The sequence below is a fragment of the Xenopus tropicalis genome, chromosome 1 (genome assembly GCF_000004195.4).
Source record: "Xenopus tropicalis strain Nigerian chromosome 1, UCB_Xtro_10.0, whole genome shotgun sequence".
In the NCBI taxonomy this organism is placed as follows: domain Eukaryota; kingdom Metazoa; phylum Chordata; class Amphibia; order Anura; family Pipidae; genus Xenopus; species Xenopus tropicalis.
The window spans coordinates 197,714,061-197,736,037 of record NC_030677.2 but is presented as its reverse complement, the minus strand read 5'-3'; the positions used below and the strand labels follow the sequence as shown (position 1 = coordinate 197,736,037).

Below are 21,977 nucleotides of genomic sequence, written 5' to 3'. Positions count from 1 at the left end.
AAACCTGAATTAGCTTGTATAGTAAAGGGTAGAAGGAGAAGGTTTAAGCTTTGCAAAGATCAAAATGGATTTAAAAATAGTTTTCATTGCTAAACTGAGTAGTAGAAACAATAGGTTATATGAAAGCAGTTGCATTGTGCAGTGCTAGCTCCTTCTGAAAGCTCAGAATCAGGCACAGTGACGGCCTACACTCCAATATTTCGACTAAAACATTATTGGTTCAAGAATACATTTTAAATGGTAGAGTGAATGTATTAATAAAAACTGTACTATAAAAATCATGACAGAATCCCTTTTAATTGAGCAGGGCCTTACCTTTAATAAACATATATTAGTTTGTCTGTTCATTGGGCAGAACACTCTTTCACGTTCATGCTACTGACCATAAAGCTTAGTTCTCTGAAATAAAAAAAAGAAAGCCAGGTGTTTTATAGATGTCTACGTACAGACTCCTGGGCTTTTGTTCATGGGAGAACGTAACTAGTTATTGGATAATTTAATTTCTGGTTATCCAATGATTTGTGTTTTTTGACACTGGATATGGTGAAGAGCTTGGCAATCACATAAATGTTCTCAAGCCCCACTAATACGTTAATATTCGAGATTCCATGCAGCCTGAGAAATTAACCAATCAAATCAGTAGTAGAATTGGAAGCAGATGTGTTTGGTTAATGGAATTAATTCCTCCTCAGACATCTGCTGGTCCTACACAGCCGTAATTTATTCAACAGTGAAACACACTGATGTGGCTGCAATGTTCATGTTCATTTGTGAGCTTAAGTGTTCACCCGTGACCATGTTTGTGTCAGGATCTGTTGCACGGGTGTCAGCACTCCCGTGCTGCGGCGTGGCACACCGGGGCGCGTCTGTCACGACGCAGGGCATGCGCCGGGTCAGATGCGCGACCTGAGGAGCGCCGCGCTCGGACTCGCGTCGGCATAGGCGCGCGCGACTATGCGTACGCCGCTTACACGCGCACCACGACTAACACTGCGCGCATGCGCCATGCGAATTTAAGGAGGTCTGCAAAAAGTGCGAAGTGATCTTTTGCCTGCAATTTGTCACCAAGCGTTCCTGCACTCTTCTGATTGTTTTACTGGTTGCTGATTCAGCTTATCCCTGGTTTCTCTTCCGACTATCTCTTGGCTTGACGTTTGGATTTTGATTTCTGGTTTTGACCTCAGCCCGTCTACGACTTTTCTACAGCTAAGTGCCTTATAGCAGTTTGCTAGTTACTGGATTTTCCCTACTCATCTGTACGGCACTACTGCTATTCTTCAGCTGGGTCTGTTACTGTTCTCATATCCAGTGTTCGGGTCCAGTGGGAAGCGCAAGAGAGGCTAATATCGTCAGACTACCGTGATACCTGATAACGAGGCAGCCGAATATGAGCTTTCCCCTTCTCAAACAGCATTTCCCCAGCAACATGAACTTATATGGGTCCTGCTGTTCCCCTGAACAGAGCGGCAACGAAAAAAAAAAAATATTTGCATAGTGGCTCCTTTGTTATGCTGTGAATTGTTCCAAGGGGTGATTGGTTGGAATTTGGAATTTATTCTTTATATAATGTATCTAGTAGAATTAAGTCTATAACAACTGGACTTTTCTGCATCAATGAGAATCATGGTACCATTGTGACTGGATCATACCTTCTTACACTTGTTTGTTTCAGCCAACACCTAACTGAATAAGTTCAATGGAACTTGGATGCCTGTGATTGTACTACCCTCAAAAGTTTAAATGCCAGGGAATTCTCTACCAGTCATTTAAACTGAAGAAACCACTCAGAAAAGTCCAGTTCTACTAGACACTGTATATCATGACCTGGATGAATGAGAATCTTCATAGACTTTATATAATATAATGTTCGAATTTACACAAGTATAATTTACAGTTTGGTCCCATAGGGAAATGACCAAAGTGTATATTATATCCTTATAAACGGTGCTTAGTGATGTCATCAGTTATAACTGGAGCTTAGTGATGTAATTTCTGTCACATGACTTGTATATTATAATAAATAAAGTACCCTCTGTTGTAAAATATGAGGATATTAGAAGTCACCTTGGAGTACCATGACCTGTATAAAAGCTTCACGGTGACTTATAATATCCCTTTATTCACTATATAAATCTGTTACACCTAGAGCAGCTTTCTGCTAACAGTAGCACTGGCCTGGGGTAAGCAGTTATAATTTCACCTCTCAGTGATAATATCTTCAGTTCTTCAGGAATCTGTGCCTGTGTTTGATTCCTTAAATTCTCCATTCAGGTGGGGGGTATCACTGCTAACAGGGCTTTTTTTTTTTTTTTGCATTCTAAAAATATAAATGGATCCGGTGCTATTCTCCTGTATTTATAAATTTCCAGTCAGCTTTGGGGTAGGGGAATGACAAATGGCAAGAACAGTGGGAATCGCCAAGACAACAGGCACCGAGGAAAATGCCTGTGAGGCTTATAGCTAGAATCTAAATCAGAGGTGTCTTGATGCTCATTCTCCTCCCATAACAAATCCTGTGGCGGTGCTTGTTAGAGCATTGCAGGCAGCAGCGGATAAGCTTCCGTGGTCAGGGGCGCATATGCCTTACCCCGTGCGTTAAAGTGTCTAGTCAGTGTTTACATGAGTACAAAAGTGTTTATATAACTCCCCTTCAATACATGCTGGGATTTTGGAAGCCATTGTTTATCTCTATTGGAAGGAATTAGCAGGAGTCAGGGAGATGAATAGTGAAGTGGGATTTCACTGAAACGGATGGGCTTCAGCACATTGTGAATTCCTTTTTCTCACTTGCTGTTTACATGGACATTCCATAGAAGGAGCATGTATTCCGCTCTTGCCAATTGAAGGGTTAAAGAAAGTGCTAAATGTTGCTACAACTAATTGTGTCTCTCAGTAATTATAATTTGTTTACCTGCCTGTAGGGGCTCACAGGAGACATTTTAGTACTGATATTGTGGTAAATTAGGTGTCAAAAAGCATCAGCAGTTAGTCAGAGGTGTCCTTAGCTGATCTCACTTCCTGCTGTGAGGTGCAGGGGCCAGAAGAGGCCATATTTGTTGTCACTTCCTATTGTGAGTAGTAAGGGCCCAAGGCCGCCATGTCTGCTGGGAAAAGAAAGCGAGTAGGAAAACAAGTAAAAACGAGGAGGGAGGCAGCTGTCAATTTAGTACATAAAATATGGCATTACTAGCAATATTCATTTTTAGCGATTAGTTCTCCTTTAATAAGAGGAGAGTTTCTAATAAACACCATGGTTTTCAGAAGTATTAGAGAAAAGTTACAAATATAGGGCTTATTTATTGAAGTTTTTGACTCACAATGCAACATTTTCTCTCAGAATTCCAGCCGAATTGCTGACTCTCAAAGTTTTGCAAAATTTTCCGTAGTGTGCATTAGGCACAACATTGTGGATTTAGGAAAAACTTAAACCCATGCAGCAAGGAGCAAGGAGCAAGGCACATGGGCAGGGCATGGGTGTTTACAGGCCCTTCATTTCCCAGGGTGCCACAGCCATGTGACTTGTGCTCTGATAAACTTCAGTCACACTTTACTGCTGCGCTGCAAGTTCGAGTGATATCCCCCCCCCCCCAGCAGCCGATTAGTAGATCAATGGGAAGGGAGCAAGATAGCAGCTTCCAGTAGGTATCAGAATAGCACTCAATAGTAAAAAATCCAAGTCCGGCTTGGGACTCCTCCAGTTACATGGGAGAAGGAGAAACAATAGGTTAGCTGAAAGCTGTTCTAATGTGTAGCGCTGGCTGAAAGCTCAGACTCCGGCACAATGCACTGAGATGGCGCCTACACACCAAAATTACAGCTAAAAAAATACATTTATTGGTTCAAGAATAAAATTTTAAATGGTAGTGACTTATTTGCTATGTAAACTGTATAATTTAGAAGTACAAAGTACAGCATAAAAATCAAGACAGAATCCCTTTAAAGGGTTAATCTTTTGTAGTTTTGATTTTGTTAAAAGTTTACACAGCTCTAGGGCCAAGGAATAATTCCTCCATTTAATTTAGGTAGTTGAACAGGTTATGTATCATTCTGTGGTCACTAGGTGTCACTGTGAATTCACTCAATGATTTGCAGCCATACGTGGGCAGGTGTAAATTGCTGATTCAGTCCCTTCAGACTGATCCAGCAGCTTATCTGCCCTTGTATGGGGCCCTAGAGTGGACCTACACAACCGATATGTGGTCAAAAATTGCCCTGATGTCAATCGGGCAGGTTGGATTCTCCAGTCAGGTCCTGTACTACATTGCTCGTGGTCTTGATGACCTGTATCCCTGTCGTTGTGATCCCTAAGGCCAAACGATCAGATCAGCCAGATGTCGCCCACCTTAACCTGGCCATACATTACAGGATCTGCTTCTTTCCCTGATATGCCCAAGTAAGGTGGGCATACAGGCCATTGGGGGGGGCGCATTAACCAGCCGATGTCGTCCTTGATCTGAAGGGAAAATCAAACCTGCCTGATCAACATCTGGAACGCACAACCATCTATAACTTTTCACAGCAAGTAAGCAGCGGAGTGGGAGCTGCTGGGGCACAGCAGGTGGCAGGGCCCAATAGGGTCGGGGCCCACTGGGTCTTTTCCCGGTAGCCTGGTGGGCCCGTCTGACCCTGATTGTGGGCAAAAAGAGACCATGCTCTTGACGCAGATGTGCCGTGCGTACCACAATTGTTCTAAATTTATTTTAGGGTGCTGATTTCACTATGATTAGTTAAATTAAGTTAATTGCTAACCATCACTTCTCCTATTCTGAGAGAGCTGATGTATTTAGCTGCACTACTAGGCCTCTCTAATACTCCTAGTAAGTGTGAGTGGTTCACTGGCTCTGGATAGAATGCTAGGGAAAATTAAAATGGATTGCATGTTCAGCATGACATGTAGAAGAGGAATTTAACCAACAGGGAACGAGTTACAATCGCGCCATTTGCTGGATTTGTCTGAAGTGCAGCTCTGTGACTCTTGGACTGCAAGAAATGAAGGGGGAAAACAAGATTCTAGAACACCGGCCAAAAAAACTCATAGCCCGGTCGACCTCCTATCCCTGTTTCTTTTATTGGCTGAAGTGTGGAAGTCAGATTCCTGTTGGTTTTGTCCATGATTGTGGCCACTTCTTCCTTCTTCTGAAGTTTCCTTAAGTTCAGGAATGAACGGATGCCCTGCTGTCATATATCAGCTTGTAAACAGGCCTGAGAGCCCTTTTATTAGTTCAGGATATTTACAGCTGCTTTAATAAGCAAGAGAGGTCGCCTTTATAAAAATAGAAATGACCTCAGCAGTCTGTAAATGGTACAATTTTAGCTGTTATTGTTTGTTTTCTGCTGGTCCTGTTGGGTTCCAATGGTAGAAGGCTGAAAGGATGGAGAATGCCTAATTGGATGGAGGGACAATGCTAAGGAGGAGATTTATTTTATTAGCCCTATGGGTGACTTTCCTTGGGCCGGGTTGGAGCTGCAGAGTGCCATTGAGCCCTATGGGAGACTTTCCTTGGGCCGGGTTGGAGCTGCAGAGTGCCATTGAGCCCTATGGGAGACTTTCCTTGGGCCGGGTTGGAGCTGCAGAGTGCCATTGAGCCCTATGGGAGGCTTTCCTTGGGCCGGGTTAGAGCTGCAGAGTGCCATTGAGCCCTATGGGAGACTTTCCTTGGGCCGGGTTGGAGCTGCAGAGTGCCATTGAGCCCTATGGGAGACTTTCCTTGGGCCGGGTTGGAGCTGCAGAGTGCCATTGAGCCCTATGGGAGGCTTTCCTTGGGCCAGGTTGGAGCTGCAGAGTGCCATTGAGCCCTATGGGAGACTTTCCTTGGGCCAGGTTGGAGCTGCAGAGTGCCATTGATTCCTATGGGAGGCTTTCCTTGGGCTGGGTTGGAGCTGCAGAGTGCCATTGAGCCCTATGGGAGACTTTCCTTGGGCCGGGTTGGAGCTGCAGAGTGCCATTGAGCCCTATGGGAGACTTTCCTTGGGCCGGGTTGGAGCTGCAGAGTGCCATTGAGCCCTATGGGAGACTTTCCTTGGGCCGGGTTGGAGCTGCAGAGTGCCATTGAGCCCTATGGGAGGCTTTCCTTGGGCCAGGTTGGAGCTGCAGAGTGCCATTGAGCCCTATGGGAGACTTTCCTTGGGCCAGGTTGGAGCTGCAGAGTGCCATTGAGCCCTATGGGAGGCTTCCAAAATCATGCACAAAAGGATCAAAGAAAGGTTTTCCTGCATTTTACAATCGTTTGGATACAAAAATTTCGCAACTTTCGGATCGCCAATATGATATTATCATGACTAATACGATTTTTTCGTAAGCCTATTTGCGATCTTCAGAAATTATCGTATCCAATCCCAATTTTTCCCATTCGGGATTCGAACTCGTGTTTTAATGAATCGGGCCCATAGTGTGGGTTTCCTCTGGGTAGTCCAGTTTCCATCCACACTCCAAAAACAAATAGGCAGGGTTATTAACTCCTGATAAAACTGACCCTACTGTGAATGCAATAAGGACTTCAGATCTTAAGCTCCACTGGGGCAGGGAGTGGTAGGAATGATATATTAAGTCTGTAAAGCATTGTGAAAATGTGTCTCTGCTTTAAAAATACCATGAAATAAAGAAATGAATTAATACAGGCACATTTCTTTTCTGGGGCAATTGCAGAGTGGGCGACTTCATGCTGGCTGAGTTTCTTGGAAGCCCAAACATACAGGGCCAAAATGCCCTTCATTGGCCCCATGTGAATAGCCTAAAAGTACAAGCACCAAGTCAGGCAATTCTCGCATAAAAACACACACAGAGGATTCTTATAGGAGCCAGTGGAGGGCAATTGTTATGTTTGGGGATTGGGGGAGGCATTGCCAGGCAAGGAAAGGGCCATCCAAAATGGAATTAATGCTTATCTGGGTTAAAGTTTTGCCTACTTCTGCCCCCTCAGTTTCACTATTTTTCAAGATCATCAGCACAATATAAGGTTTATGGCTTGCACACAAGGGCTATTTTATACAGGGAGAGTTTAAACTAACTGAAAAGTAAGTACTAGACTAATAAATGAGGATAGGATATTAATATGGTTCTTAACTGCGAAAGCTGATAAACTAACTGTGTTTATACTTTATTTTGCAGAATCCAGTTAAGGGCATCCCAGACTCGCATGAAATTACTCTGCAGCATGGCACAAAGACTGTAAGTTTACTCGCCATTACTGATGTACTAAATATGTGTCTGTGGCTTCTCCAGCTGACAGTTCCCTGGTTCAGAGAAAAATGACTGTGAATGGTTGGTGTAGTGCAGTGTATGGCAGTAATTACTTTAAATAGGTCTATTTATATTTTATATGCTATATGAGTTGGAGGAAATAAAACTATTTGGCACATGAACTGGGCACATGAACCTTAGGATATCCATGTTGCTGCCCTCTCCCTGCCTGTAAAAGGGATTCTGTCACAGGAAAACATGTTTTTTCAAAATGCAATAGCCCTCCTCCAACAGAATCCTACATTGAAATCCATTTTTTAAAAAAGCATTTTTTTTAATTTTGAAATTTGATGTGGCCTAGACATATTCTTAGTTTCCCAGGTGCATGTGACCTGTGCTCTGATAAACTTTAGTCACACTTTACTGCTGCACTGCAAGTTGGAGTGATATCCCCCCCTCTCTCCCAGCAGCCGATCAGCAGAACAATGGGAAGGGAGCAAGATAGCAGCTCCCAGTAGGTATCAGAATAGCACTCAATAGTAATAAATCCAAGTCCGGCTTGGGACTTCTCCAGTTACATGGGAGCCAGAAACACCCCTGTCTGGGGCCGTATAGGCCAGAAAATGAAAGCATGCAGTTTTGCTGCCATTATGTATCTAGCGATATACTTAGATATGGAGGAATAAATTTAGGCAGGTAACCCATGGGCACTTGGCACAGCGCTATATGCCCAAGGGTATTTACCAATGAACATTTGTGTTGGCAAAAGGATGGCAGCATAGTGGTGAAAGTGCTAGCACCAAGGCTATATTTATACATAGGCACCTAAGGTCCTGTGCCTACGGCGGCAGCCTTAAAGGGGTTTCCCTGGGGTGCCTATATAATAAATAACGTGTGTGTACACAAACACGGGACGTCACTTCTGCAACATAGGGGCGCTTTAAGGGTGGAACTGGACCTAAATACAGAGCTGGGTTAGCACTATGCAGTCCAAGTTTCAGTTCCAGCCAGGAGAAAATCTGCAAGGAGTTTGCAAATTCTCCCTGTATCTGAATGGTTTTCATCCGGGAACTCTGGTTGTGATAGGGACCTTAAATTGTAAGCTCCAAGTGATGTGAAGGATGTATAATTTCTGTAAAGCAATATCAAATACCAGTGAGGCCCCACCAAGGCAAGGAGATATAGCCTAGTGAGTTCTTTGCTATACAGTTTTAAATAGACTTTAATGACTTCCTAATTCTTCTAGGGAAGGGAAGTGTGACAGTGTTAGTGATATTATCTAGTTCTGGGATCATCTTAATTTGTCATACAGGGTGGGGTGAATGGGGCTGAGCTGTTGACAAAAAAACCTTCGATAAACAGGATTGCCTCTTCTGAACCTTCCACTTACTGCCCTACGCAGAGGTTCTGAAGTGTGTGGGTGGGGTGGGATATCCTTAGTACAATGCCATTAGTGTGCTCTGATAGCCCTCACTCTCTCAACTAAACGCTTTCCTCTGATTCACACTCTCCAGTCCTCTCTTTCACATTGTCTCATATTGGGACCTTTTTAATTCCAATTTCTTTTATGTTGCCAGAGCTCTTTTTAGAAGAATATAATTAAAAATGCCAGCCTAAATAGCCTACTCAATTAACTGGAGGTAGAGGCCACCGGAGTCCACGTCACCAGTGCTACCAAGCCAATCATGGGAGCTGCTAGTTTGACCAGATATACAAAAACTGTAGCTTAGAATATTAGGTAACATATGGGCAATGGCACAGACACAGAAATCAAAAAGGTATTTTCATGCATCTTCTTGCCTGTGGGGTGCACAATGTCCCGTTGGCGACAAAATGTCAGAAACATATATTTTGCATGCTGCATGCAGGAGTGTAAAACACTTGAATCACAGAATCATTTGAGAGTGCTGTCTTCTGCATTTTTGTGTGATTACATAGTTCAAGTGTTTTATGGGTGTTTTGTCGCAGCGCGGAGCACAATTTTCCATGGTGACAAAACTCCATGTGTGCCATTGCCCTTATATTTTTATTCCTGAATAAAGGCCAGCACTTATTTAGTAAGTGGTCAAGGAGATCAACTAACCTGGTCTACTTTGGCCCAGTTGTATGTAGTAGGTGTTTGGTAAGCTCAGCAATGCACCAAAATACACATTGTATGATTGGTCCACATTCATTTGACAAATCTTCTAAATGATCATGTCTTGTGACTGGCTAATTCATTGGGTTATATGAGTAAAATGGGCCACCTGGGTGATACTGATTTTGTCTGGAACACATGAAGGCCAGTTAGCTGTGGGTGGAGCAAAGGAGTCGTAGAACAGTGGAAGGAGCAAACTCTTCTATAAACACTACATGCGCAAGTCTAAGACTGTATAGTGTCTTTTTTGGTGTTCTTTGGTGTAATTTCTGTCATTTGGTGTGAGCGACGTGTTCACCCTATTCTTTTGACTTAACTAAACTGCAGCAGCCCTGGAGCTACTGCCCAGTCAGGAAGTAGGCAATAGACACAGCAGTTCTCAATTCAAGACTGAGTGGTGTTATAGGGAAGGTCAAGAAGAGCATTTCGATGCAAGTACCTTAAATGAAAGTGGTTTTACTGCAGCTGCCCTTTCAGACATACACAAGCCCTTTTACCAAATAGACACTTTATACATTTAACCTTGTGCCTTGCGAGGCAAGGCTCAGAGAGGACAGTGAGAAGCAAGGCATAGAGAAGAGGACAACTAGAAAATATTTTGTTTGCTATCTATTTAATCATATTTTTATTAAAACATCTCAGTTCAAGATCTTTGTGTTTTCTATCTATCTATCTATCTATCTATCTATCTATCTATCTATCTAGCTAGCTAGCTTTATTACATATAGCTCCCATACCTATAAACCAGTGTATGTTTTATTTTCTGAGATTTTTAGCAGCTGGAGATGCTGGGGCTTTTAGTTCCCAACAACAGGGGAGCGTCACGATGATATAATTTACAAAATGTCATGGAAATGATGGAAATGACAATTTTCTGAATCATCACTGTTTTCATGCGACGTTTGGGGCGATTGTGCAATGATTGGAGGATTAGTATGTCTTCCTGTGTGAGTGAATTTATGCTGCTGACTTTCACTGGAGAGGCTTAAATTGGCCTTTTGATCACAGGCACTTGGTGATGGCACGGGTCAAGAACGTCCTGCACTCTCAAACTGGGGGTCTTTAAATGAGCTCCTAAATCTTGTGCTTGAGATCTGTGACCTTTTGTGAGGGGGCCTTCATGCTGACCAACAGAGGAAACCTGAACATTCGGCCGATGATTAATGTGCTGGCTGTTAGTCACACATAAAAGGAATGGAGATACAGGGCACCCTTTTCATGAGTCCGGGCTTTTGCTTGAGAAGAAAGCCTTTCACTAGTGTCCCTAGTGAATTCACTACTCACCGAAGCAAATTGCAGTTATGAGTCAGTGAAGGCGCTCACTCACCCGTGCACTACCGTCGCCTGTAAACATGGGCTTCAGGGCCATATCGGGTTCTTAAAGGGACAACATTTAACATAAAAAGTCTGTATTTAATGTTCATCTGTCTGGCACTGTATAAATAAATGAATATAATGATTGAATGTTAGTTTTGCTATTATTATTATTAACACGTATTTATAACCCGCCAATGTAGAAGGGTCTATTCATCAAACATACAAATTAGTAGAAAATATCACCAAGTAAGGAACCTGTGCAGGACCTGAGAGAACTTCACCCCCTAGTATTCAATACGTTGAAGAAAAGAGCTGGCACAACAGGTCTTATGTCTGATGAAGGGATGTGTCCCTGAAACGTCACATTTTTTAATTAAACACGCAGGGTTAATCCTACTTAAGGCAGGGTTAAGACCTGTTGTGCCGGCTCTTTTCTACAATATATCAAACATACAAATCACATAAAAATACAGGTGATAAGTAAGAGCCCAGCTCATTAGAGCCTGCAATCTGATTATTATTATTTTATATTAAAGGAAAGGTTTAATCGCTGTGATTGAGGTGCCTTAAGGTCCCCATACACGGTAAGATCCGCTCGCTTGGCCAGATCGCCAAGCGAGCGGATCTTCCCCCGATATCCCCACCTACAGGTGGGCGATATCGGGGAGCTTGAAGTTAAAAAAAAAAAATAATCCAATCATTTGGCCCTGGGGCCAAACGATCAGATTATGTAGGCGGCAATGGGGCAGTTGGTTCGGGGACTGCATCAACGAGCCGATGCGGTCCCCGATCCGACTGGATTTTCTAACCTGGCCGACCGATAGCTGGCCAATTTCAGGCCAGATATCGGTCGGCCAGCCCACTCGTTTCTGCCCCTACATGGGCAGATAAGCTGCCGATTCGGTCCAAGGGACCGATATCGGCAGCTTCTATTGGCCCGTGTATGGGGGCCTTAAGACTGCTGAAGGCTTCATTCTCAGTATGAGGTACTTGGGTGCAAGTGTAGATAGATGCAAGCTTGTTATCCACGCTGTCTTATTTGGAGCAATTTTGTGTGCGCTAGAGGCAAATTTGAGCTTTTTGCCCTCAGTCCATGTAATATTGAGCTTCTATGAACTACTCTTTGTCTTGTAGGTTTCTGCATTGGGACTGGATCCATCTGGTGCACGGCTGGTGACTGGTGGATTTGATTATGACGTTAGATTTTGGGATTTTGCTGGAATGGATGCATCCTTACAGGCATTTAGATCCCTGCAGCCATGTGAATGGTAGGTTTTTCTTACAGCTTGTCTATGTGATTAGGTACTTGTTAGAGTGTCGGGAGTGGGTGGTAGTCTGACTTTTGTCTGGACACCACATGTGATATTAGGAAGGCAATAATTCCTATTTCACACTTCCAAATCTCTGCCATCCTGAAATTGTTGTACTCCCTCACCCTTTACCTTAAATAACAGTCCATCCACTTCACCTGTAAATCTATTATGTAAAACTCATTAACTTGCTCGTACTCTTGAGCATTAGTGTTCACTCTTGGCATTTTTACATTATTATTATTAATACATTATTATATATTATTATTATTATATTATTGATACATTCTCATAGACAAAAGGCTGCTAGCACTCTCTCAGCCTAAAGGCTACTAGAATTCTCACTCTCTATAGGTATGCATTTAGTTCTTTTTCCATAAATCTTCAGTAGAAATTATTGTGCATTCAGTTCCTGGTAATAATTTTGGTGTCAAATCGATGTTGTCTTCATACCAAAAACACCAAGTTTTAAAGGAGACATATCCTATAAAAATGATGAATATACCAGTGAATTATACTCCTCTAGATATAGAAGGATTGTGCTTAAAAAAGTAGTGTTTCTGACTGATTTATTGAGAAATTCCACAAAACCCCCACTAGCCCCGCCCATCTGGCCCACTTCCTGCTGGCTGAATTCTCTGGATGAGCTGGGGAGCCGGCGGCCCTCTGTACACTGCACTGTAGGATAGGAACCAATCAGCAGCTAGGCTGACCTGATAGGGAACTGAAGCCTGTCTGTGCTTGTGTGACTGCAGGGCTGTGATTGGCTCTCCCCTTCCTACTGTGCTTCTGGCAGGGGCCGTTAGGACACACCCACTCTTCATTTCATACTGAACGGAGAAGTGAGAGGATCTATAGGGAGCTTCAATAAAGGGGCCATTGTTACAGATAGGATTAATTTTTAGCACAAAGTGAAACCAGCACCGTATATTATTCATAATTGCCTACAGGGTTAGGGGTTTTCCCATTTATCCAATATGTCTCCTTTAAAAGAGAAGGAAAGTTAAAATTGCTGGGGGGGGTTGCCAAATTTTAGGTCCTGAAGGAGCGCTGCTTAGATGGACAAGCAGAAGGGGGACAAAAAATGGAACGGTCTGTTGCAGAATCTACTCTGTTGCTCTTCTTATTGCTTGTAAATAAACTAGCATAGGTATCAGATAAGCACAATTGTCCTGTAATATTAGTAGGGACAGGCACACTTTAAGGCTAGTTCAACCTTGTTCTTTAAAGGGGTGGTTCACCTTTAAACTAACATTTAGTATTGGTTTTAGAATGACCTATTTTAAGCAACTTCTTAATTGGTCTTCATTATTTAGTTGTTATAGTTTTTGAATTATTTGCCTTCTTCTTGCAGCTCTTTGCAGTTTTTAAATGGGGGTCACTGACCCCGTTAGCCAAAAAACTATTGCTCTGTGAGGCTTCAGTTTTATTGTTATTGTTACTTTTTGTAACTTTATTTTCTATTCCGTCCCTCTCCTATTCATATACCAGTCTCTAATCCGAACCACTCGCAGGTTGCTAAGGTAACTTGGACCTTAACAACCAAATAGCTGCTGCAACTCCAAACTGAAGAGCTGCTGAACTGAGAAAAAAAACTAAAAAAACTACAAATAATAAAAAAACAAAGACCAATTGCAATCTGTCTCAGAGTATTACTCTCTGCATCATACTCAAAGGTGAACAAATTAGGAAATGATAACACTTTGCAAAGGTATCAAAGCTTTATGTGTATTCCTGAAAGGTTCTGGCTGTCCCAAGTCATTCAACCTGTTCTACACAGACGCTGACTGAGAGGCTTGTATCTGAGCTGAAATCATAGTTTATGCTTTTATTTTTTTGTAAGCAGTGAACCCAATTCCACAACCCTCTGTGTCCAGCCCGAGCCTTGCGCCAGTAGATTAGACTGCACTCCTGGTGTTCAGCACGTAGAACCCGAGTCCCGCCACGCACAAGGAATTTAAAGCAAAACAAACAAAATGATGTATTCCTCTGAAAGTCCTATTTTTGAGAAATACCTATTTTTTTCCCCCCCCCGTTTCAACACTCACGGAGCAGTCTGCTATTAAAGTATTGTATTTCAGTTCTGATTTATAGAGAATTATTAAGATCAGGGGTGGCAAAATGGGGGTAATTTGATACTTTTTTTGAAATTCCAGTGTAATATTCCCAACCTGCTATTAATTAGATCCATGCTGGGTGATCACCCTGCTTGCATTTGGAAGATAAATGGTTGTTGAAAATATATGTTTTGTTTTCTTTTATCAGAATAATTTAGTTGCCAGAGAATAGGGACTTAATGGTTTAAGTTAGACAGCCAAATAGTAATGTAAGAAATCTTAATTACATAGAAGGTCTCTTTTTACTCTTTTTGCAAGTGTTAAGCTCAGAGGCCATAAACCTGGGCTTATCATTGGATCTGCCCTTTTAATTTTTTTATTATTTATATAGTGCTGTCAATACACGCAGTGCTTTACAGAATAAAGGTGTACAAAAGACAAAATGGTTAACATGTACATATAAACAATTCACAAAAATGGTTTTACTGTTACATTTGGATAAAGATTGGAGACAATAGGGGGAGGGCCCTGCTCGCAAGAGCTTACATTCTAAAAGGGAGGGCTGAGACATAAGGTCAGGGTAACTAGCATGGCAGCAGAGTTCATGTCGGTGTGTGAAGTGACAGTAAGTGCAGAGTAAGAGGTAAAAACCAGTGGTTAGTAAGTGTATGGGGAAAGATTAGGGGTGGTCAGTGGCTAATCACCTTTCTGAGGGTTTAGGTTATAGGCTTGAATGAAAAGGTGAGTGCAAGGATTGGCAGAGAGGGAAGGCACTTGTGGAGCGGGACGAGAGGTGTATGAGTCTGGCAGCACTGTTCAAGATGGATTGGAGTGGGGTCAGTTTAGACAGGGGAAGCCCACAGAGCAGTGAATTACAGTAGTCTAAACTAGATATGACAAGGGCGTGGATGAGAATTTCGGCAGTCTCATGAGTGAGGAAGGTTTGAATGCAAGCAATGTTTTTGAGGTGAGGTAATTAAAATATATAGTTTGCTTTAGGCTTTTTTGCGTTACACCCAGGATCCTACACTAAATGGTTAAAAGTATCCAGTCATTTTCCTGTCCCAAATTTTATTCCCAAACCAATGATATTAATATGAAGTTGGCCCTCACTTTGAGAAATCTCTGAAGAAAACGGCTCGCAAAGCACCATGGTCAGCCAGAAAATGGATAAAACTCGAACTTTATTTACATTCTTAAAAACCCAGAACGCCTGACGCGTTTCGTGCGTACATAGAGTTATAAAATGCTTTTAATGTATGTTTGAATTTTATTCTGGATGGTAGTGGAAGCCAGTGCAGGGATTGGCAGAGGAGGAGCGGTTGTTGGGGTGTATAAGACTAGCACAGTATTCATTATGGGCTGGAGAGATGCCAATCTCTGAAGGGGAAGGCCAATTAATAGAGAGTTACAGTAGTCCAGGCGAGATATGATAACAGAAAAGCAGGTAATGCAATTATTTTTTATTTGTAAATATTATGTAGCTTATCAACCATTTACATTAAATGTCTAAATACGTTAACACATTTTTCCTTTTCCATTTGAACAGTCATCAAATAAAGTCCCTTCAGTACAGCAACACTGGGGATGTTATTCTTGTGGTGGCTGGCAACTCCCAAGCTAAAGTGCTTGACAGAGATGGGTTCCCAGTCATGGAGTGTGTCAAAGGAGACCAGTACATAGTGGATATGGCAAATACTAAGGTAAGTAAAGAGTAAGCATTCACTCTGCCCAGATATGAGGTACTATTGTACAGGATTAGCTGTAATGCCTTGTCTATATAATCATATAAGGGTGATAATAATATAATAAAGATTGGTCTCTTTCACTCTCTCACTTAAAGGGGACCTGTCACCTAACACATAAAAAGCTGTATAATAAAAGTCATTTAAAAATTAAACATGAAACCCAAATTATTTTTTTAATAAAATCATCCAAACCTGTTATAAATGTATTTAAAAAACTGAGCTGTCAATGATATATTGCTTGCCCCGCCTCTGTGCCTGAGGTAGGTCCTCTTTAATATTACTAGGAAAATGGCTACAAATATTACCAGTAATGTCTGTAGAAGTTACATGAGTACATCTGGGTATAATACTTGTAAATCAGCCAGTGTCATTATAACAAAATGCCCCAGGTGCCATTAGCATGCAACACTGGGGTCTTAAAGGAGAAGTCTGGCTTCCAAACCAAAATTTGTTAAAGTGATAATGTACCACCTACTGTAAATGATAAGGATATTAGAAGTCACTGAGGGGTTCTGTGCCCATATAAAGGCACAAGGCTGCAGGCTGAGTTATACAGGGAACTCTGAGTATCACTCATGTATTATAAGGGATAATGTACCCCCTACTGTAAATGATAAGGATATTAGCAGTCACTGAGGGGTTCTGTGCCCATATAAAGGCACAAGGCTGCAGGCTGAGTTATACAGGGAACTTTGAGTATCACTCATGTATTATAAGGGATAATGTACCCCCTACTGTAAATGATAAGGATATTAGAAGTCACTGAGGGGTTCTGTGACCATATAAAGGCACAAGGCTGCAGGCTGAGTTATACAGGGAACTCTGTGTATCACTCATGTATTATAAGGGATAATGTACCCCCTACTGTAAATGATAAGGATATTAGAAGTCACTGAGGTGTTCTGTGACCATATAAAGGCACAAGGCTGCAGGCTGAGTTATACAGGGAACTCTGAGTTTCACTCATTTATTATAAGGGATAATGTACCCCCTACTGTAAATGATAAGGATATTAGAAGTCACTGAGGGGTTCTGTGACCATATAAAGGCACAAGGCTGCAGGCTGAGTTATAGAGACAATGGGTAATTGGGAGATGACTTTTTACATTTGACTGTGGCTCACAAGTAAAAAAGGTTGGGGACCCCCTGTTATTACATTATTTTGGTTAATACACAAGTTCACATGAATCATAGGACAAAATTTGTAACACTGTAACATCACTAAGCACTCGTAACTAAAAACATAACTAACTATTATTCATCATTGGTCAAACAAAAAAAAAGCCCCATAGAAATATTTTTGAGGTGTCTTGACTGAAGTGCATTTTCATTGTAGCAAATAAGATTTGATACAGTTTGAAGTCTTCCAGGAAAGCCATCATGTTTGAACTCTGTGGAAGTTACTGATGTATGCTAAAAGATGATAGATACCCACAGGAGCAAATGGTGTGTGAAAAAGGGGAGCCGTGATGAGAGAGAATAGAGCCCGTGTATAGGGGTGCGCTGAGTGCTGCGCGATTAGTCACAACCTTGCAACTTTGTGTGTAGTGTAAGGGAGCGTGCTGAAACTCTGACTGTTTGAGGGTTAAGAACAGAAACTGAAGCATTGATGGGCTAAAATATTGTGATATTGTTTTGTCTGCGGTAGCAGGAGAGGTCCTTTCTCTAAAACCTTGAGGGAAAACAAAAATCGATTAGGGAAGGGATGGAAAAAGTAAGTAAGAAAAAGGATTCCTGCAAGAATTCCTGCTTCCTTGGGTCACTGTAAAAGAAAACAGACTTAGATAGAAAACGTATAGCAAGACTGCACAGTCCCCAGCCAGTGCTCTTATTTGCTAAAAAATACACCGGCATAGTGCCACAGAGCACTGTGCTACTTTCTTCTGTCTTTTCTAGTGGCTTTCTGGATAATAGATCCCATACCTGTATTATATTTTCTACATTATATGCATCAAGCTTATGTATTTTTTTTGTTGTTATTATCCAGGGCCACACTGCCATGCTTAATGGAGGATGCTGGCACCCAAAAATAAAGGAAGAATTTATGACCTGTTCAAATGATGGGTAAGCCCCAATTGCTCTGGTTTTCCCCTCCTATTAAAGATCATTAATCAAACTGTTTCTTAAAGCAGAGGTCTAATACCTGTGGTGGTGACAATATATTAAACACCCCCCCTCCGTGTATTAAATTACTATCTTTTCCCCTGGATGTAAAAAAAATTCACCAATCTTACCTAGTGCTATTCCACCATCTTTTCAGTATTCTGAAATTAGTAAATTTTGCTATTGTGCCCATGTGGAAGTCTAGCAGTCTGAAGAAGCCGCAAGGGAGCATCGGTAAATATATGTAGGCTGTGCCCCGCCAGGTGGAATCTGCCCCATGCGTCAGTGTATTTTGGCACAGAAATCTGCTCCATGTGCCTGCACCCAGGCCACCGCAGTGTCTCCGGATAGTCAGATAGTTGTTAGGAGTGTAGAGGCCAATAAACGCACTAAGGTGGTGGTGTGGCACTAGCCCAAGACGATGGTGTGGCACTAGGTAAGAAAAATCCCTGCACCCCACAAATAGCACCAGTTCAGGGGAAAAAAATAACAATTTAATACCCTTTGCTTTAAGGGTGAAGGCACAGTGGGCTACTAGTAGCAGCTACTCTTTGACGGCTACTGAACCACAGAAAATCCCCTGCCATAGAGTGTACTGAGAATTGCCTCTGCTAAAACACACGTAGAGACAATTATCAGTAAATCATCAGCATTGTCTTTTTTAGTAGCCACGACATGTAGCTGCTTCTAGTAGCTCCGTGTGTCTTCACCCTAAGGGCAGTGGTACACGGGGACATTAGTCGCCCCGCAACAAAACTTTGTTGTTGCGGGCAACTAATCTTCCTGCAATGCCATCCCACCGGCTAGAATGTAAATCGCCAGTGGGATGGCATACACGACGCTGCAATGTCCTGAAGTTGCCCTAATTATCCTCTCCAGACAACTTCAGGACATCACAGCGACGCATATGCCATCCCACCGTCTAAATTCTAGCCGGTGGGAAGGCTTTGCGGGGAGATGAGTCGCTCGCAACAACGAAGTCTTATGGCTGTGACACACTAATCTTCCCGAAATGCCATCCCACCGGCTAGAATGTAAATCGCCGTTGGGATGGCATACGCGGCACCGCATTTTCCAAAGTCGTGGAAGTTTCCTCTCAAGGCAAATCGCGCCACCGCGTATGCCATCCCACCGGCGATTTACATTCTACATCATGACTAATCTCCCCGTGTGTCACAGCCCTTAGGATGAAGACACACAGAGCTACTAGTAGCAGCTACTTGTCGTGGCTACTAAAAAAGACAATGCTGATCATTTACTGTAGAAAATACTGAAAAGATGGTGGAACAGCGCTAAAAATCTCCCTGTGTGCCACTGCCCTAAGGCATTTTTGGGAAGAACAGTAGATCAAGAGATTCTTTCCAGCTGTATCTATATCAGATAAAGCAGTATGTAGCTAGAGGAATGTTTATTGTACATAACAGAGCTACTGAGCTACTGTTGAACATTGTAGATGATATACAGAGTGTGCTGCATTTGGGCTCTGGCACACGGGGAGATTAGTCGCCCGCGACAAATCTCCCTGTTTGCGGGCGACTTATTTCCCCAAGTTGCCTTCACCTGCCATCCCACCGGCGACAATGTAAGTCGCCGATGGGATGGCACACGCGGTGGCGCGATTTTGCGCAAACCGCCGAAAAAGCCTCGCGGGCGACTAATCTCCCCGTGTGCCAGAGCCCTTAGTGAGGGTTTGTAGGCACTGGAGATCAGCACATCACACATGGAATGATGAGCGGTTCACTGGTAATGTTTGATGTGTCTGTGAAGTGAAAAGGATTGAGTTTCAGTGACAGAACCTACAGATCTTGTAACAGGGTGACGTGTCTCCGTGCACAAATGGCCACTTGAGGTAGGTAATGCCTGTTATCTGGGAAATAAATCTTCAGGAACTTCATTGGGTTTTATGCAACAAGAAGTATTTACTGCATTTTAGATGTGTTTATCTGCATGTGTGTTGTGAGTATCACTTTCATGTGAGTCATTTGGGCTTGAGGTTTTCTCAGAACCCTTTTAAAAGTCTCCTTTTTAGGAATGTGTGCAAGTTTTAGTGGAAGCAGGCTGCATCATTGAATTTGTTCAATTTAAAATAGGTTTCTTTCAGATGTCTGGTATTTGTTTGGTTTCGGTAATATTTATATGCAGCCAAAATTTACTTGAGCTCAGCACCCCCCCCATTCTGAATTGCACCCTGCCCAACACTGTGATCTGAACATCTGATGAAGTATTACAATAAAGGTGGGCATACACAGGCAGATTTCAGCTGCCGATTTGGGTCCTTCAGAAACTATCTGGGCCTACCGACTAACATGGCCTAAGTTAACTAGTAGCACCACATTACTGCAGTGTTAGACTTGTAAGTTTGTTGTTAGTTGTTTGCAAAAGAGCAAGCAGGAATGTCTACTTAAATGAACTGAAATCCATTGCACATAGCAAATTCTGTTTGTGATTACCCAGCCATTAAGGGCAAATGATACAGGTTCTTACACTTAAATAGATGTGCCTTCCTGCAGGGGTCATGACACTACACCACTCAATACTGGTTTCAAACCATTTAGTCCTTTCATTAAGGTCACTAACTTGCCAGTATGTCATTATTTATGGTGATTTTCCTTTATGCCTACGTTGGCTGCCAGTTTTAAGACACCATAATTATTTTCCTCTAACTTTCTTACAAGTTTACTCACAAGGACTGTCTAAACATATTAGGGGCCATTTACAGCCTTCTGCTATTGCAGCATTGCTGTCAGTATCAGAGTACTTTGACTGCCCCTATGAATACAGTCTGGGGCGGATTAATGCATAGGCTAGCCTATGCTATAGCCTAGGGGTCCAGTTTGATCAGGGGCCCACCTAGCTTTTATTAAAATTATTATTTCTCTTTCTTACTAAGTCTTTTAATATGTATTTTTACTTGCGCTGGGTGGCACTGGTTGGGTGCACCGTGCTCCTGGGAGAAGGCAGGCAGGCAAGGTATACATTGCACACAGACACACTCAAAATAAATAGAAATAATAATTTTAATAAAAGCTAGAAGGACCCCGATAACACTGGACCCCTAGACACACACACAGCCTGCTGCCTAGAAGGAAGGGTGGAGCTGTGGAAAGTGCTTAGGGGCCTGAGAGTACAGAATGGTTCATGTTGGAATGTCCCCCCTAACATTATTATCTGGGTAAAGGAGGTTGATTGAACATTCTGCCACTTATTATACTAACATGTTAATGGGCTAGTTACTTAGTTCACACTTAAACTGCCTTTTGTAGCCTTGAATGTACATTGCCTTGTGTTAGCACTGGTCAAGAGATATTAGCCTGGAAAAAGCGTAGTTGCAAGGAGGGTTTATGCATTGTTGTCATTGTGCATTGTGTTTGAGGGTTCTACAGTCATAGGGGATGGTTTCATACACAGGCCAGTAGGCTTCCAACTCTAGTTGTTCCCCACTGTCAGCTAGTTTATGGGCACCTTAAAGAGATACGGACACCAGAAATTAAACCCTTATTACAACTGTCATAACATTGTCTTTGCATGCTCTTAATAATTTTGCCATAAATGTATTTGCCCAATGCCCAATATTTCCTATCTGATCCCCCATGTTCCTCTATGAGGGGGCTGCCATATTTGTGCAGCAGGAGGCCGTTAGCATTGGAAGCTATAACTAACAGGCTGAGAAGGGACAGTCAGGTTGGCAAAACAGTCAGGTTTAGGAACTTCAGGTAATAATTAATTACAAAAGCAGCCCAATCAGCGAAAAACAATACGAAATGCCTTTCCACTAGCAACAAAGGGAATCGCAGATGGTAAGGCCTACACATTGCTTCAGTTTCCAAAGTCGAGCTGGAGGAAACTATGCGTGACTTTGGAAAACCGAATCGATGCCTTTTCCTCCGGCGATTGCTTTGGAAAGGCATTTCAGAGATATTATTTGCCCATGATAGCAGAGACCAATCGCGGCCGACTAATCTTTCTGTGGGACATTACCCTAACAGATGTTGAAAGGTAATTTGTTGCTGATAAGAGGTTATCTGTTGGAGAATGCAAATTGATTATGGGATTTATTTTTATGACTCTTCCTTGACAAGAAAAGGGTCACCAACATTTGTTTTGGGTCATCCGCTTTATTAGGTG

General features: G+C 42.4%; 1 protein-coding gene across 3 annotated transcripts in view; it reads left to right on the top strand.

The window, feature by feature from the left end:
- wdr70 (WD repeat domain 70) overlaps positions 1-21,977 on the top strand; it is a 165,347-nt gene that overhangs the window by 18,259 nt on the left and 125,111 nt on the right. For all 3 annotated transcript variants that reach the window (NM_001079324.2, XM_012965934.3, XM_012965940.3), the window contains 4 exon segments: positions 7,109-7,168; positions 11,769-11,902; positions 15,551-15,704; positions 17,737-17,813. In NM_001079324.2, coding sequence (NP_001072792.1) covers positions 7,109-7,168; positions 11,769-11,902; positions 15,551-15,704; positions 17,737-17,813 — 425 coding nt within the window.